This window comes from Trachemys scripta, chromosome 1 (genome assembly GCF_013100865.1).
Source record: "Trachemys scripta elegans isolate TJP31775 chromosome 1, CAS_Tse_1.0, whole genome shotgun sequence".
NCBI lineage: Eukaryota > Metazoa > Chordata > Testudines > Emydidae > Trachemys > Trachemys scripta.
In genome coordinates, this window is record NC_048298.1 from 15,979,169 (window position 1) to 15,995,521 (window position 16,353).

Below are 16,353 nucleotides of genomic sequence, written 5' to 3' on the forward strand. Positions count from 1 at the left end.
AATCAAAAAAAGAGTGACTCTCCAATTAGGTGCAGAAAATCTCTGGTTACGATACAGCATTCAGCCTGAATGTCCTCTTAGATACAATGACACATTGCTCTCGTGCATGGCATGAAAAAAAGTATGATTGTTTCTTTAAAAAAATAAAACCGTAGCACTATGTCCTGCTGCATTCTAAAGGGAAACTGATTTTCAATTTTCCATTCCTGATACACATGGTTACATTTTACCTCTACCTTTGTATTAGCTGTATCACTTGGTTATCAATAACACACCCTTCAAACTAGTTTAGCTGGGGTGGTGCGCAGCGTAACATGCCCAGAAAGGACATGATGGGAAAGGGGGGCTGCAGCACAGCTCTGAGGTAGGGAGAACTTGGGGCAAACTTTGGATCAAAGTGGTACAGCTCCACACACAGAGGTCATGGGAAAGTGGAGGAACGGGGCGGGGACCAGAGCCGTTGTTAGGCATACGAAGCTGCGTAGGGCACCCAAAAATCTGGGGCACCATTCCCCTCGTTGGCCACAGCTGGACTCCTCTCATCTCCAGCCCCTTCCCCATGCTGGGCCTGTGGGCTCCCTCAACCCCTCCCTCACTTGCTTAGATGGCTGAGGGCCCCAGCCCCCAGAGCGGTGCAGTGGCCTGGCCCACTGCTGCCCGAGACCCTGCCTGCCTGCGCACTCAGTCTCTGGCAGGGGCCAGGACAGGAAAACCAAAACTTCCACGTGGGGGGAGGGGGGAGAGAAGCCAGGGCAGGGGGGGGGGGGAGGGGAGACTTAAAGTGACAGTGTGCTCACGGTCTCTCACACTTCCCTAACAATTACACACTGTCTCTCTCACACAGACTGGCTCTCACACCCACATACACTTTGCCTCTCACAAGTCACAGTCCCCCAGTTCAGACTAGTATCAGGGGGTAGCCGTGTTAGTCTGTATCTACAAAAACAACAAGGAGTCTGGTGGCACCTTAAAGACTAACAGATTTATTTGGGCATAAGCTTTCGTGAGTAAAAACCTCACTTCTTCGGATGCATAGAGTGAAAGCTACAGATGCAGGCATTATATACTGACACATGGAGAGCAGGGAGTTACTTCACAAGTGGAGAACCAGTGTTGACAGAGCCAATTCAATCAGGGTGGATGTAGTCCACTCCCAATAATAGATGAGGAGGTGTCAATTCCAGGAGAGGAAAAGCTGCTTCTGTAGTGAGCCAGCCACTCCCAATCCCTATTCAAACCCAGATTAATGGTGTTGAATTTGCAAATGAATTTTAGTTCTGCTGTTTCTCTTTGAAGTCTGTTTCTGAAGTTTTTTTGTTCAATGACAGTGACTTTTAAATCTGTAATAGAATGACCAGGGAGATTGAAGTGTTCATTTACTGGCTTGTGTATGTTACCATTCCTGATATCCAATTTGTGTCCATTTATTCTTTTGCGGAGAGACTGTCCGGTCTGGCCAATGTACATGGCAGAGGGGCATTGCTGGCACATATGACATTAGTGGATGTGCAGGTGAATGAGCCCCTGATGGTGTGGCTGATGTGGTTGGGTCCTCTGATGCTGTTGCCAGAGTAGATATGGGGACAGAGTAGGCAACGAGGTTTGCTACAGGGATAGGTTCCTGGGTTGGTGTTTCTGTGGTGTGGTGTGTAGTTGCTGGTGAGTATTTGCTTCAGGTTGGGGGGTTGTCTGTAAGCAAGGACTGGCCTGCCTCCCAAGGTCTGTGAGAGTGAGGGATCATTTTCCAGGATAGGTTGTAGATTGTGGATAATGCGCTGGAGAGGTTTTAGCTGGGGGCTGTATGTGATGGCCAGTGGTGTTCTGTTATTGTCCTTGTTGGGCCTGTCCTGTAGTAGGTGATTTCTGGGTACCCGTCTTGCTCTGTCAATCTGTTTCCTCACTTGCCCAGGTGGGTATTGTAGTTTTACGAATGCTTGATAAAGATCTTGTAGGTGTTTGTCTCTGTCTGAGGGGTTGGAGCAAATTCGGTTGTATCTTAGGGCTTGGCTGTAGACAATGGATCGTGTGATGTGTCTTGGATGGAAGCTGGAGGCATGTAGGTACGTATAGCGGTCAGTAGGTTTCCGGTATAGGGTGGTGTTTATGTAACCATCACTTATTTGTACTGTAGTGTCCAGGAAGTGGATCTCTTGTGTGGACTGGTCCAGGCTGAGGTTGATGGTGAGGTGGAAATTGTTGAAGTCCAGATGGAATTCTTCAAGGGCCTCCTTTCCGTGGGTCCATATGATGAAGATGTCATCAATGTAGCGCAAGTAGAGGAGGGGCACTAGGGGACGAGAGCTGAGGAAGCGTTGTTCTAAGTCAGCCATAAAAATGTTGGCATACTGTGGGGCCATGCGGGTACCCATAGCAAATGTGATGCTTATGCCCAAATAAATCTGTTAGTCTTTAAGGTGCCACCAGACTCCTTCCAGTACAGACTGTCTCTCACATAAATTCTCACACTCCCCAACACAAATTCTGTCATGTGCACACACACACACACATACACTTGTATTATTGTTGTTATTACTGCTTGGTACTTCCTGTCAAAATGCTAGTGGTGAGCCAGGAGTGACTAGGGGCTGCAGGAGGGCTGTGGGCTCTGGCAAGATGCAGCTCTCACGTGACAGCAGGAAGCCTGCCTTGAGCCACTGCCTGCGTAGGAAGCTCAATGTGGGTTAGTAATGGGGCAGAGGGTTCTGGGGGGGTCCACGGGCAGGGGTTATGCCCCTGCGACACACTGGGGTCAGTGGGGCTGGCTGGGGACCACCTTCAGTGGAGCATTAGGGCACCAATTTAATAATACTGCGTAGCACCCCATAAATCCTACGGACGGCCCTGGCGGGGCCCAACAGCCCCACACAGGGAGGCCAAGGGGGAGGAGGAAGGGTGGCAAGCAGCCCCACACAGGGAAGGGATTTTTGGGGTGTGAGGATCAACAGCTCTGAACTGAAGAGGGGGAAGTGGAGGGGGGTGAGGAACGATTCCGGGATGGGAGGCGGAGCAGAAGGGAAAAGCTGCAGCTCAGAGCCGGGGGAGGAGAGGATGACAGGGTCTCCAGGAGGTAGGGTGACCAGATGTCCCGATTTTATAGGGACAGTCCCGAAATTTGGGGCTTTTCTTATATAGGTGCCCATTACCCCCCACCCCGTCCCGATTTTTCACACTTACTATCTGGTCACCCTACGGGGAGGACAGCAACCGCGCGGAGCGGGGGAGGGCAGCGGGGGGCGCCGGGCGGGCGGGAGGGTCTCCCCAGGAGGGGGCGGCGGGCGCCAGGCCGGCGGCAGGGTCTCCCCAGGAGGGCGGCGGGCGGCGCGCGCGGGAGGGAAGCGGAGGGGGGCGATGCGCAGCACCAGCGAAGCGGCTGGCGCGCGGGGCCGGTGATACACCGGCGGGACCTCTCGCGCCTCACCCTTGTGGCAGTGGGACAGGAAGTAGGCCCGGGCCCGCAGGTTCTCCCGGTCGAAGCGGTCTATGGACAGCCACGGATACTCCCGCATCCGGCCTCCGAAGCTGCTCATGGCGCAGCCCTACTTCTCGGCCTCCATCCGTCCACCATCCCCGCCTGCCCCCATTGGCTGCGGCCCAAACCAATCACAGAGCTGCCTTTGCAACCCGTCCGCCTACGAGGAAAGGGCCGGGGCGGGGCCTTTTCTTAAAGGGCCAGTAACAGAAACGACTTTTCTACTCCGGCTCTTGCCGTGAGGTTTGGAGCTACTGCTCTGTCCGTGTGAACCCGAGGACTAAAGGGCCCTGCAGCATGGGGAGAAGGGCGTGCCCGTGTACTCCAGCCTGCTCACTCCTGAGCGCAATGATTTATCAATAAGAAATTTCGGTAATTAGTAACTGATACCATTAGCATCTACATCATTAATAAAAACAACAAGGAGTCCGGTGGCATTTTAAAAACTAACAGATTTATTTGGGCATAAGCTTTCGTGGGTAAAAAAACCCATTGTTTTTTTAATGCATGAAAGCTTATGCCCAAATAAACCTGTTAGTCGTTAAGGTGCCACTGGACTCGTTGTTTTTGTGGATACAGACTAACACAGCTACCCCTCTGATACTTTACATCATTAACAATGACTCTTGGTAACTGGATAATATTGAGTATGGATAATTACTGCATTAGGAATTCATTCCCTGCCTTAGTGCGGTGTTTGTTGCTTTGTAAATACCTATCATGAATAATTATAATTAGTCCATTAGTAAATTGGTTGTGAGTAGTTATAATTAATTCAGTAATTGTGAAATATAAGTAAGTTATATTAGTAATTGTTTTGCTCCAACAATGTCCATTAGTATTTGTTATTATGACATTCGTTTATTTTGTGGGTGAGGAGCAAACTATTGAATTCTCAAAAGTGCTGTGCATTGTTTTTAGTACTTTGGCCCAGACCAACTCCTATGAGTTAGGCTCCTAAATACCTTTGAGGATCTGGACTTTTGTCTCTTTTCACAGCAGGTTCAGTGCCCTGTTCAGAGTGGGGGGGGGAAATGTAATTATTGCCAAGCACTAATCTGTTAGCTATTTACACTGACTGATGTTATCACCAGGGTGATATATCTAATTTTATATCCGTTAGTGGGGGATTAACGTAGGGGACAGGAAGTCAGACAACATGGATTCTTTTCCCAACTCTACCTTTGGCTCATTGTGTAACTTTGGTCACTTACTCCCATTTTCAAAAATGACCTGCCCAATTGAAGACCTAAATATCTGCAACGCAACACTTCAAAACGGAGCTGCCCCTTTTGAAAATCGAAGGGGTAGCCGTCAGGGCCGGCTTTAGGAAGTGCGGGGCCCAATTCGAACAGTTTCGACGGGGCCCCGGGAGGGATGACGACAAAAAAAAAAACAAAAAAAAACCACCCCCCACACACGGGGCTTGTACTCACCGGGCCACGCTCCTTGTCTTTGGCGGCTGGTCCTTCACTCGCTCCGGGTCTTCGGCGGCACTGAAGGACCCGCCGCCAAAGTGCCGCCAAAGACCCGGAGCACCGCCGGGTAAGTAAAAATTAAAAAGGTGCCTCTAGCCAAGGAAGAGATTCTCTGCCACTTGTCCCCCACTCTGGGCAGCCCTGCCACTGGGCAGGGGGCCCTCTTAGGCTCGGGGCCCGATTCGGGGGAATTGGTGGAATTGGCCTAAAGCCGGCCCTGGTAGCCGTGTTAGTCTGGCTCTGTAAAAGCAGCAAAGAGTCCTGTGGCACCTTATAGACTAACAGACATATTGGAGCATGAGCTTTCGTGGGTGAATACCCACTTCTTTGGAAACATGCATCCAAAGAAGTGGGTATTACCCACGAAAGCTCATGCTCCAATACGTCTGTTAGTCTATAAGGTGCCACAGGACTCTTTGCTCTTTTTGAAAATGTTGGTTATAATCTCTCTTCCTCCGGCTCCGCCGCTGAAAAGGCCAGTAACACTTGCTTCCTTTACAGGGGTACATTTACTACAGTTAGGGTGACCAGATGTCCCGATTTTATAGGGACAGTCCCGATTTTTGGGTTTCTTTCCTATATAGGCTCCTATTACCCCCCACCCCCCGTCCCGATTTTTCACACTTGCTGTCTGGTCACCCTAACTACAGTGCTCTGGGATGCACACCTGCAAGCTCTATGCAGAAGCCTGATCTTCCCATTTCAGCTCCGGCTGCTTGCAGTGGGAGCTCGCGGAGGACGGTCCCCAGCCGCCTGAGCTGTGTAATATCACACGGGTCTGACAGCACATACCGAGCTGCACCCGTTACAGTCCTTATTCCTCTTCCAAAGTGCTGCGCTGCCCGGCCGCGCGCGCGCAGCTCGTAGTACTGGCCCCGCTCCCGCTCCCGGGGTTCGCTGCCGGTTGGCCCAGGGTCCCCGGGAAGGCTTCTCTCGGCCTGGCTCGAGCGCCGGCGGTTGCTAGGCACCCGCACAACCGCCGCCGAACGACCCGAAGAGGCGGCGCCTGTCCCGAGGGCGGGAGCGACCCGGCGAGACCGTTGGTGAGTGGCCGCGCGGCGCCCCCGTCCCGACCCTCGCCGCAGGCGGAGCCCGCCCAGCCCCGGAAGGGGAGCAGGGTGCTGCTGAACGCCCCCTCCCGGCTCAGGGGAGCAGCGTGGCCTTGGGGTGCCTTTAAAAAGCCCCGGCTCCCGGAGTCCTGTGAGGGGGGGGGTTCCTTAAAGCCACAGCTCCCGGAGTCCTGTGACGGGGGGGGGTTCTTTAAAGCCACAGCTCCTGGAGGCCTGGGATTAAGGGGAGATTTTTCCTTAAAGCTTCCGCTCCTGTGTTTATGGGTTTAGGGGAGAGTCTCGTCTTTCATTTAAAAAATATAATTTTGGGGGCTGGTGGTTTCCAAGAAAAGCTTAAAAACATGACCCATGTGTCCCTCCTCGCAGCTCAGGCTGCAGAAGGCAAATGATAAGAAAACCATTCGAATTCTTTAAAATCTTCGGATTTTTAAGCAACTCTCATGATTTTGGTGGGGCCTGACTCATGGATTCTGCATGTTTGGGGTTGGCAAGGCTGGGAGGGTTGGCAGGGACAGGGGTTGTTTGGTTGTTATGAAGGGGGAGGGGACGAGAAAGAATTGCACTGTATTTTTGTTGCCTTGTATTTTTGTTGTTGTTTGTTTATATCTCTTTGTCCATCTTGTCTTTTAGACTGTAAGCTCTTCAGGGCAGGGCTTATGAGAACCGCCTTAGTGGGTCAGACCAATAAGGCCCATCTAGCCCATTGTCCTGTCTCCGACAGTGGCCAGTACCAGAGCTTCAGGGGAAGTGTACCAAACAGGGCAATTTTGGGGAGATCCACCCCTACCTTCCCCTTCTGGCAGTTACAGGTGTAAGGTCACCCTGAGCATGGGGTTGTATGTCTGACCATCTTGGCTAATAGCCATCATCTTCTCTGTGTGTACAGTGACCAGTACAATAGAGCTTCAACCCTATTTGGGACCTTTAGGCACTACCAGAATTCATATAATTAATAACTGAGTCAAACACAATGTGGGGTCCTATCCTGGGTAGATTATATCTTGTCTCTCTCTCACCCCTTGGCAACTCCTTTGCCAGTAGAGCCCCACTGAATTGAAATGGTCTGACCTGTCTGCTGGTACTTCTACTCATTACTGCCTGACTCCTACTTTGGGTATTGCTGCCATAAATATGTTCAAACATAAGACAAACTTACAAGGTTCAGAGGAAAGGTAGGCTGGTTTCCAAACTGTGCTGACCTTTAGGCACAGATTTGTGCCACAGTAGACTTGCCCTTTTCTTTTCCTTTCTGAATTTTAAGGAAATATGTGGGAGAGCAGGGGGGGAAATTAGGGTGAGAGGTGTGGTTACATAACAGACTTGGTGAAAGTGGGAACCGGCAGAACATTTTTAAAACACAGGAAATCAGGAGTAGTAATCTGCTTCAAGTTGTGCACGCATCTATTCTAGGATGTTTGTGTTCGACTACTATACTTAACCCAAGAAGATACAGGATTCCACCACTTACAGAATTTATTCATTGATGTCTCTGTAATGGCAATCACTGTAGAGTATTTCCCAGTACCACATAGTGGGATGTGAAATTGCACAATTTCCCCCTAAATTAGAAGAGTGATACGAATGGTAACCCTGTGGTGTCTGCTGGCAAATTGAGCTTTTTGACTGATCACTCTGGGCTGTCTCAACTGCACATCAGTATAAGTGATTTACCTATTAAACTTAGATAAAAGGTTTGACAAACCAGCTTGAAAATTGTAATATTTGTTTTTTACTTGCATGCACTGACTTGGCACTTTGGCCCAGAGCCTCAAAGGTATTTAGGCTCCAAACTTCTATTGTCTGGGTCTTTATGTGTATGTTTTGCCTGTGTTTTCACAGGAGCTTTTATGGAAAGTCTTCTTGAATTAATAGATAGTTAGAATGTGCCATGTATGTCCATTGCATTGGACAAGTGCATTTGCTAGAAGAGCCTGGTATATCATTCCGCAGAGAAATGGTTAATCCTAGTGACATGTAAGTGGTCATAATAGATCTTTAGTGTTAATACCTCATTAAGATCCAATCCTATACTTCATTTGCTAGCAGTGCTTCAGTAGGTCTGTCTGCAGGCTCAGTTGGTCAGCAGTATAACAGTTCTATATTATAGCTTACAATTTAGACATCTTTCTTCCATAAGGATTCCAAAGTGCTTATTAATTCACACTGGGTCATGTTTCCCTTAGTAAAAAAGTGCAATAAGGAGAAATTGCTCCAAGACTCAGCTGAGCAGGTTAATTTGTATTGTTGCATCCCATAGTGCGAGGAGAAAAAACTCTTTGTAATTATGACAATTGGCATTTAAAGAGAGCTAATAATTGTGGAGTGCTGAACTACCACATATATGGCAGCATCTTTAGAAAAGGGCTAGGATATCTGTATACTTATGTACAGATCTTCACTAAACCCCATGCAAACTGAAATAATGCCCCTTTTCCTTGTTTGCTGATGTTTCCTTGTTTGTCTTTCTCTGCAAATACTGTAAGTATTTATGCCAGATGCAAATGCAGATTTCAGCCACTCCCAAATAACTGCTGCCATGCAAGCAATAACTCCTATTGTCTCATCTGTAGTTGTTTGAGGGGACTGACTTCTGAATTGAACCACATACTGAATAAGGGGTTTCAGTTGTGTGTAGGATTTTGAGGAAGGTTTTGTAGTCAATTGCTATTCTTTTCAGCCTATAAGCCATGGGAGCACATGACCCAACAGGATTTTTATCCTCATCAGCATCAAGTTTAGAAACTTTCTTAAATGAAGACTTAGATTCTTGGAAATACAGCAAAGTCTTCCTAATTATGCAGCTGCAGCTTGGTGACACTAAGTTACTGTGAGAAGAATTTGGCCCATTGACCAATGAAATCCATCAGATGTTGTAGCATCTAACGTATTTTTCTTCCTGTGTAAATGAAAAGTGCTCTTTATTAGCAGAATAAGATTGTGACCGTTGGTGCATGGTGGGGCCATACTGAGATTACTCAATCAGGGCAAACTACAAAGAATGGGGCAGATGATAACCAAAACTGGTTGTTATTCTAATAATTAGATTCACCAAGCCAGCAACAAAACATCTTCTACAATACCTTACTGGTTACCTAGAAGCCAGAAATACAGTTTCCTTAAAGCAATCCAGACTTGGACTCCCACCCAGACAGCCAAGTCAAATATGAGGAGGAGTACTGAAAATCTTGTTCTATATATATATATATATATATATATATATATATATATATATATATAAGTTCTACTAATCCCAAGGTATCGGACACATTACCCATCAGGTCAATGAATATTTCAGATCTTACCCAAATACACGCTTACAGCCAATTCTTATCAACTAAAAGATTTTTTTTTAAAAGAAAAGAGAGAGAGTATTGTGGTTACAAGATCATTATACATACAGATATGAATAAAGTTCTTAGGTCAGTTTCATAGTAGAGATGATGAGCTGCTGAGTTGCAAAAAGTTCTTTTCAGAATCAGTTCATCAGGTTATAGTCCAAATAGCAGTTCATATATAGAGTTTGTTCAAATTCTTCCATGAGAATTAGCAGGGTAATCCAGACTAGAGCTGGAGACCTCCGTCTTGCGACTCAAGCTTCCCCGAACCAAGCTTAAGCAGATCTGAAATAACAGGATCAGGGCCTTAGAGTTCTTTTATAGATCTCTGGCAGGTTATTGATAGCCTCTTAACAGCAGGTATTCCTTGGGTGAAGCATTGTGGTTCTGAAGTAAAAACTCCTGTTTCCTATGTATACACAGGTAATTAGTTACATTCATCAGCATAAGGTAATTATCCATTAAGACATACAGTTTACTACAAACCTCAAAGAGAAATATTGACAATGTTATTATTACACTCAAGTTTCATCTAAATGTTAATATTCCCTCTGAATCATTGATCTTTGAATCAATAAAATATAGTAACAGACAGGAACCTTCTGGTTACATTGTTAACATCTAACAAGCTATAGGTAAACAGACAAATATGAGCAGTATCTTCTTCTAATTCTCTAACGATGCAAGTCTACATTTCAAAGCTCTATCATGCCTTTGTTAGCTATTTATAAGGAATGGCCTTAATTACCATTTATATACTTTTCTAATATGTCTTTAAAGGTTGAATTTGGGTCATTTAGCCTGCTAGTCGCTTAACTCTTTCTGGCTCAGTGTCACAAAGCTATACTCAAAAAATTAATACAGTGAAATAAGAGGTGAACTAGAAGAGAAAACTGGTTCCTGTTACATATTGAAATTGGTCTAGATTTGGAAACTTAGGTCAAATTCATCACTTGAGCAGCTCTGTTGACTTCAGTGGAGTTAGCTCTGGGATCAGTTCAGCCATGTGAATTCCAAAGAGCACTGTCATCAGTAATTTGAGCATACCCTGGAAAATGGCATTATAATAGTTTACACATCTGGAAACTGAAATACAGGTGATATGGATTTACTCCAGAGAACATCATGTATTCAGTGTGATTCTGGACATTTTTAACATGTTAGTTTTTACTTTGGGGTTTTGAGGTGGGTTTTTTTTGTTTTGTTTGTTTTTTGTATTTTTGACTAACTATAACTTGTTTACTATGTTTACCAATTTTGTTCTACCCATTTTATGTAGAATGTCAACAATATGGCTTGCTCCAGTTTTTATATGTATCATTTTTAAAACCTAGTTTCAGCAAAATATCTGGTGGAGTTCCTGGAGCCATGGCTAGCGCTGACATCAAACCAAAATCTATAAGTCGTGCCAAAAAATGGTCAGATGAGATAGAGAATCTATACAGATTTCAGCAAGCTGGATACAGGGATGAAATTGAATATAAACAAGTGAAGCAAGTTGATATGGTAAGATTTATAACTGTGCAGAGGCTATGCATTTTAATTCTCTATTCCCTATTAAATAGTGAAGTAAAAATGGAGGCACACCGTATATTTCCTTTCATTTGCTTTTGTTTTTAATCAAATTCAATTTTAGTTCTTTAGGCAGTTTTAGAAGTGCAGAATAACTGATTTTCAAATACATTTATTTTACTTGACACTGAAACTCTAGCAAGCCTGCAGTGTGCTGCCTCTTCATCAGTTACATATGTAAACATTTCAGAGCTTTTATTACATAATGAAGATTTTTTTCATTAAAAAAAGAATTTAATGCTGGTGAAAGATATGGCATGGGCAGCTCACGGGCAGCTTCCACCCACTACTCTGCCAATGGGTACACCCCCTAATGTGGTATGCCCCCTTTTTAAGGATGAGAAGGTTGTTCAATATCCATGAGCTCAATCCAGCATTCTTGAAATTAGTGGCAGGTTTACAATTAAATTGTGTAGGAGTTGGATCAAACTCCTTGTACATGCAGTACTTGGTTTCTCTGCTGAAAATGTCAACAGTCGAGAAAGTTGATGCCAGGTATGGTGGAGGTGGTTGTAATGCAGACAGTTCTCTACTGAGACCATCAAGAACTCTATCTTGTACCCATTGAAAATGTCGTTGCATATGTCCTAAGCTACTGGTTAGTCACCTGATGTCAGACAGCTACGAAGCTACTCTGGATTCAAACTAGCAAACCTATAGGTGATAGGCTCTATATTTCATTATTAATCTCCTAAATCATTCAGTTCCTCAAAATCCCCTTTAAAAATCTATTCAGATGTACTATGTAATTATTTTGAAATATACAGTTTGCATTAAAGAAAACTTTTGGTGCTACTGATGTCTTGTTACCACCTTCCATTATTTAAAAATCAACTGTTCGAAGTATTTTCAAAATACCAGAAACAGATTCAACTATATTGGTGTCCAGTCTCTCACCACATTTCATGTTTTAAATCAGTATATGCACATTCAAGCCTTTGAAATTGGTGAGCTACTGCTTCTTTTACCTACATAAATTATTGTAACTATGCAAAGTGATCTTTGAAAAGTTACTGCTGAACTGAATTTTTTAAAAATTCATGGCTGAATTATAACCTACTGAAAATAGAGGTGTAAAGGAACATGCAGTTCTTTTGTATTGGGCTCAGAAACTGTGGTGAAGAGTGTAGTATAAGTGCTTACACAGCAGTCTAGGTAGATCTTTTAATGAGAATGGTAGGATCCCTCTAGTTAATCAATTGTATAAGATAAAAGTCAAGACTGCTACAGAGTACAAGGCACAAAGCAAACTATGATTCCATTGGCAGAGGGACACTCCCAACAAAATAATTTCCAACTTAAAAACTATGTGGAGTTTTGTTTATATCAAATTTCCGTGGAATTAGCATGAGCTATATTGTAACTGATCACATTTTGAAATATGGCTCATTTTTGCTATATTATGGAGGCAACAAGATCTAAGAGCGGAGATACAAGGAATATTATATGGTACTTCCCTTTAGAGAAATAACCCAAGCAGCCAGCAGATCTGTACATTGAAGTACTAGGCTGAGTAATAAAACTACCATTTATGAGCTATAATTCAAATACAATCTGGTTTGATATCCATACCTGCTAATCAGAAGTGAGAAATTAATATTTGGGATTCAAGACAATAGGAAACACTCCTGCTGTTCATGCTGCAGGTGTTTACCTAACACCATGGGAGCTTCCAAAAGCTTATTAATTAAAAGGATTGAATGTCTGCACTTTTTACGATGTAATAAATATCTTGTGAAGTACTGAATTGAAAGCTATGGATGATGGTGCTCGGCACCTTGCAGGATTGGGTCGATTGACACTAATTTTCCTGATTTTACATATGGCTCATTTGTTTCTTTGAAAATAATGATGAAACTAATGATGTGTCTATTTTTCATGGTTAGAAAGGTGCCAAAGAAACTTTTACTTGTACATAATTCTTCCATAACAAGTGGAATCTTTCAGCCATTCGGATTTTTGAATGACTGACTCTTGTTTATACTGTAAAAGGAAGGCGTCCATTGGCTAATCAAGGGGAGTCATAGACATTAGAGAGGAAAAGACCTGTTAAGTCTAATACCCTCCATTGCACCAGACAATGGTTGTTCCTGTTCTCTACACCATATTTTCTAACAGCTTTGTCCAGTCCAGTTTTAGATTATTCAAGTGCTATGTCTTCCATCACATGCCCTTTGGATCATTCTTACTCTCTTCTGACATAGTGAAGTGTTGCTGGGTTTTTGTTTGTGTGTTTTTATACCATACAGAACTTTGACTAGAAACTAGTTTCTGATGTTTTATGTTTTTTAATCTTTATTAGAGTTAAGCGATTTAATCATAAAGCACCAATCAGCTACAAACCAATTTATTCACCAAAATACAATCCATATAAAGATATCTCATTTCCTGTGATGTGTTCTACATGGATATTTCCTCTGAGTGGCAGCCTGTTCAGAAGATGAGCGTATATTCTTTTCATTCTGTTTGCAGGTGGATCGTTGGCCAGAAACAGGATTTGTGAAGAAACTTCAGAGAAGGGACAATACTTTCTATTATTACAACAAGCAAAGAGAATGTGAAGACAAAGAAGTCCATAAAGTGAAAGTTTATGCATATTAATTTTGTTAATCCCAACAACACTGTTTTGTTTTTGTTTGTTGTAAGTATGTTGCTTTAATCTATTTGAGTTTATAAAATGTAAGGAATTAAACAAGGTTTCTGAACTAATTTGTCCTGTTTTTAAATATAGCTGAACATTTTTTTGGGGGGGAGTAATAATGTATGTTCAGCACCAGATTTTCACCGAGCTTTTGATGAGGTCCATATAATTAGAAGTGCTAATTATTATTTAGTGCATTACATCTTTAATGTACTTTACTGACAGTAGCTAACTAATTCTAACCACAACCTTGGGAGACAGGTAAATGTTATTATCATCAGTTTACAGATGGGAAAATGGAGGCAGAAAGGTTAAGTGACATCCACAATATCATGAGGGAGTTGATGTCAGACCCAGGATTAATATTTGTTAAAGGAAATCGAATGACCTGGGAGTAGGGGCCAAAACCATGCTATGGATTAAAAACTAGTTAAGTGATGGGAAACGGTCATAACAAATAACTTTCTCTCTTAGCAAAGAGGAGTAAATAGTGAAGTATCCCATGGGTCTGTGGGTTTTTTTAATATAAGTATTAATGATTTAAAGGAGAAAGTATTTAGTGAATTGGCTAAAATTAGCCAATGATACAGGACGTTGGACAGCAAAAACTAAAGAGGATTATGAAGAGTTAAACACATGGTGGGGTGAAGGGAATATTGGGCAGCAAGGTGTCAAGTGAAATCTAATATCTTTCTGGAAGTATGTCAATTATAATTCTGGTTTTAGTGACAGAAAGAGATGGGATTATATTGGTAGCAGCTAAAGAGTAAATGGATTAATATTTTTCCAGACCTAAACACCACAGTTTTGAATAGAAGAGAGAGATTTGTGCTCTGTGGTGTGGTATTAGAAATAGAGGAGCAGAGGTGTCTGTCCTTTACCCTGAAAACTTAAGGGCAATGTACTAGGGGATTAAAAATATCACATTTTTGACAATGCTGTATCCTTTTGAAGATCACATAAATGAATGAAACTACAGATTCCAGGGTTGCTCAACTTGCTGGTGAGGTGCTCAGACCTCAGAATTCTAACTGCAGTGGTCTATAGTAGTCCATTTTATTCTTTTGCAGCTGTTTTGCTTGGTTTGGTGTCTGTGCAATGAAAGCTATTAAACTCTGGCACATGTGCGTTACATTAATTGATGTAAATTAAATAACACTCCAATCTTTAGTACTATTTACTGTAGCTCCTTATCTTCTGTTAATCCTTTTGATATAATCTTCTGGATTCTATCTGCAAAAATAACTGTCAAAATGGCATTGTGAGGTCCATCTCGAATTTAGTCCATATCAAATGTACTCAGTTTATAAGGCAAAAGCTGGACTCCCAAACCCACATGGACTGCAAGCTCAACCTGGGATCTGGCAATCAGGCTGGGTTCTTTCTCGTTCCCACATTATCACCTAACTCAAGTGAGTTATGTTACAGGTAAAGTTGTGATCCATTAGATTGAGCATAGAGCTGAGACTCAAGAACCTTGGAGTGAAATCCTGGCCCCATTGAAGTTAAAATGTGTTGTGCTATTGTCTTAATTGATCTAGGATTTCACCCTTGGCTTCTGTTCCCTGCTCTGCTATAGACTCAGTGTGGTCGAGCGACTTAACTTCCCTGTGCCTCAATTTCCTTATCTGCACGACAGATAAGCATTATTATTTAGTACCACTCAAGTCACCAAAAAGTAAAGATTCTATAATTATTGCCCAATTAAGAACTCTGGTGATGTGAACAGAACAGAATCCATGCCTAGAACTGTATTGCTCTGCAGTACAACCAACAGTAAAAAGGAGTAAAAACTTATTTTGTGACCATATAATGCCATCAGTTTTTAAACAGAGCTCCCCATTGAAAACACAGCATGTCTTGTTGTCAGAGAAGTAAGAATATTGGATTTGGAGTACATATAGAGAACACATCTGTTGAATAAGAAAATGCTGCTTTTATGTAGACCCTTTTTTGACTATACCTAAACATCAAGCCTATATTATATGAATTGTGAACTCTAATGGATTTCAATGTGTGTGTTTTTTCCCCCTCCTTTTTTAATGCATTATATGTATGCTTCTATTCTCTATTTTGTCTTTTATATATAATGAACAGTATTAGTTTTGTTTGTGAAACTAAAGACTTTTAATAAACGAAGGTGGGGATTTATGACTTCTATGTATAAAAATTTGTTCCTATTTAGTGTAATCTTCATTTTCTGTAATGATGTGTTCATAAATCATAGGGCCAAATTCTGGTCTTGTTTGCATCAGTGTATCTAGTGATTTCACTGGAGTCCTGCTGGATTATACTGGTGTAAATTAGATTAGAATTGGGCCCATGGAGTCTTAAATTTACTGTTAACCCTTTTGGAAAAAAGAAATGGTATTGGATAGAAATCCCTAATCATAGCTGACGAGTAGTATGGGAAAATAACATACTGTTGGCTTCCATTGATTTTGTTCTGTTGAATTTTGAGAAGCTAGCATCACTGCTGAGCTATGCTTTAAGCCAGTGGTTCTCAACCTATTTATCATTGTGGGCCGCAGGTTGAGAACCATAGCGTGCCCCCCCCCAAAACTCCCCACAGTCCCCTCTGCCTAGCGGCCCCTGCCCAGAGACCCCTCCACAGAGTCATGGGGCCAGGAGTGGAGCCCTGGGTACGGGGCCAGACACCGGACCCCACTGCATGGGGCCATGCGGGGCTGGGCAGCCTAAAACCTGGGATGTGCTACAGCACCCCCACAAACCCCTAGTTTCCAGTGCCCCCCACCCCCTCACTGCTCAGAGCACCCCTCTCCCCCAC

At 43.3% G+C, this 16,353-nt stretch overlaps 2 protein-coding genes across 5 annotated transcripts in view; one reads left to right on the forward strand and one right to left on the reverse strand.

Annotated features, from left to right (window-relative positions):
- The window catches only part of DCLRE1C (DNA cross-link repair 1C), a 27,910-nt gene extending 24,315 nt beyond the window's left edge, over positions 1-3,595 (reverse strand). Inside the window, exon 1 of one of the 2 annotated variants that reach the window (XM_034765330.1) lies at positions 3,419-3,595. In XM_034765330.1, coding sequence (XP_034621221.1) covers positions 3,419-3,527 — 109 coding nt within the window. In that variant the 5' untranslated portion in view covers positions 3,528-3,595. The remainder of the gene's footprint in view (positions 1-3,418) is intronic. The other variant, XM_034765320.1, reaches the window with a different exon arrangement.
- Positions 2,572-15,390, forward strand: MEIG1 (meiosis/spermiogenesis associated 1). Of its 3 annotated transcripts, none has more exons than XM_034765365.1 (3): positions 2,572-2,676; positions 10,687-10,858; positions 13,397-15,390. In XM_034765365.1, the coding sequence occupies exons 2-3, from the start codon at positions 10,721-10,723 to the stop codon at positions 13,523-13,525; spliced, it is 267 nt and encodes an 88-aa protein (XP_034621256.1). In that variant the 5' UTR covers positions 2,572-2,676; positions 10,687-10,720; the 3' UTR covers positions 13,526-15,390. The 3 variants fall into 3 exon arrangements, with proteins under 3 accessions (XP_034621256.1, XP_034621266.1, XP_034621247.1); XM_034765375.1 differs by lacking the exon at positions 2,572-2,676 and adding an exon at positions 3,702-3,841; XM_034765356.1 differs by lacking the exon at positions 2,572-2,676 and adding an exon at positions 5,623-5,990.
- Positions 15,391-16,353: the final 963 nt, after the last annotated feature.

Coding starts and splice junctions, on each gene's coding strand:
- MEIG1 (XM_034765365.1), top strand. CDS start 10,721: ATGGCTAGCGCTGACATCAAACCAAAATCTATAAGTCGTGCCAAAAAA. Junction 10,859..13,396: donor AAGTGAAGCAAGTTGATATG/GTAAGATTTATA, acceptor TTCTGTTTGCAG/GTGGATCGTTGGCCAGAAAC.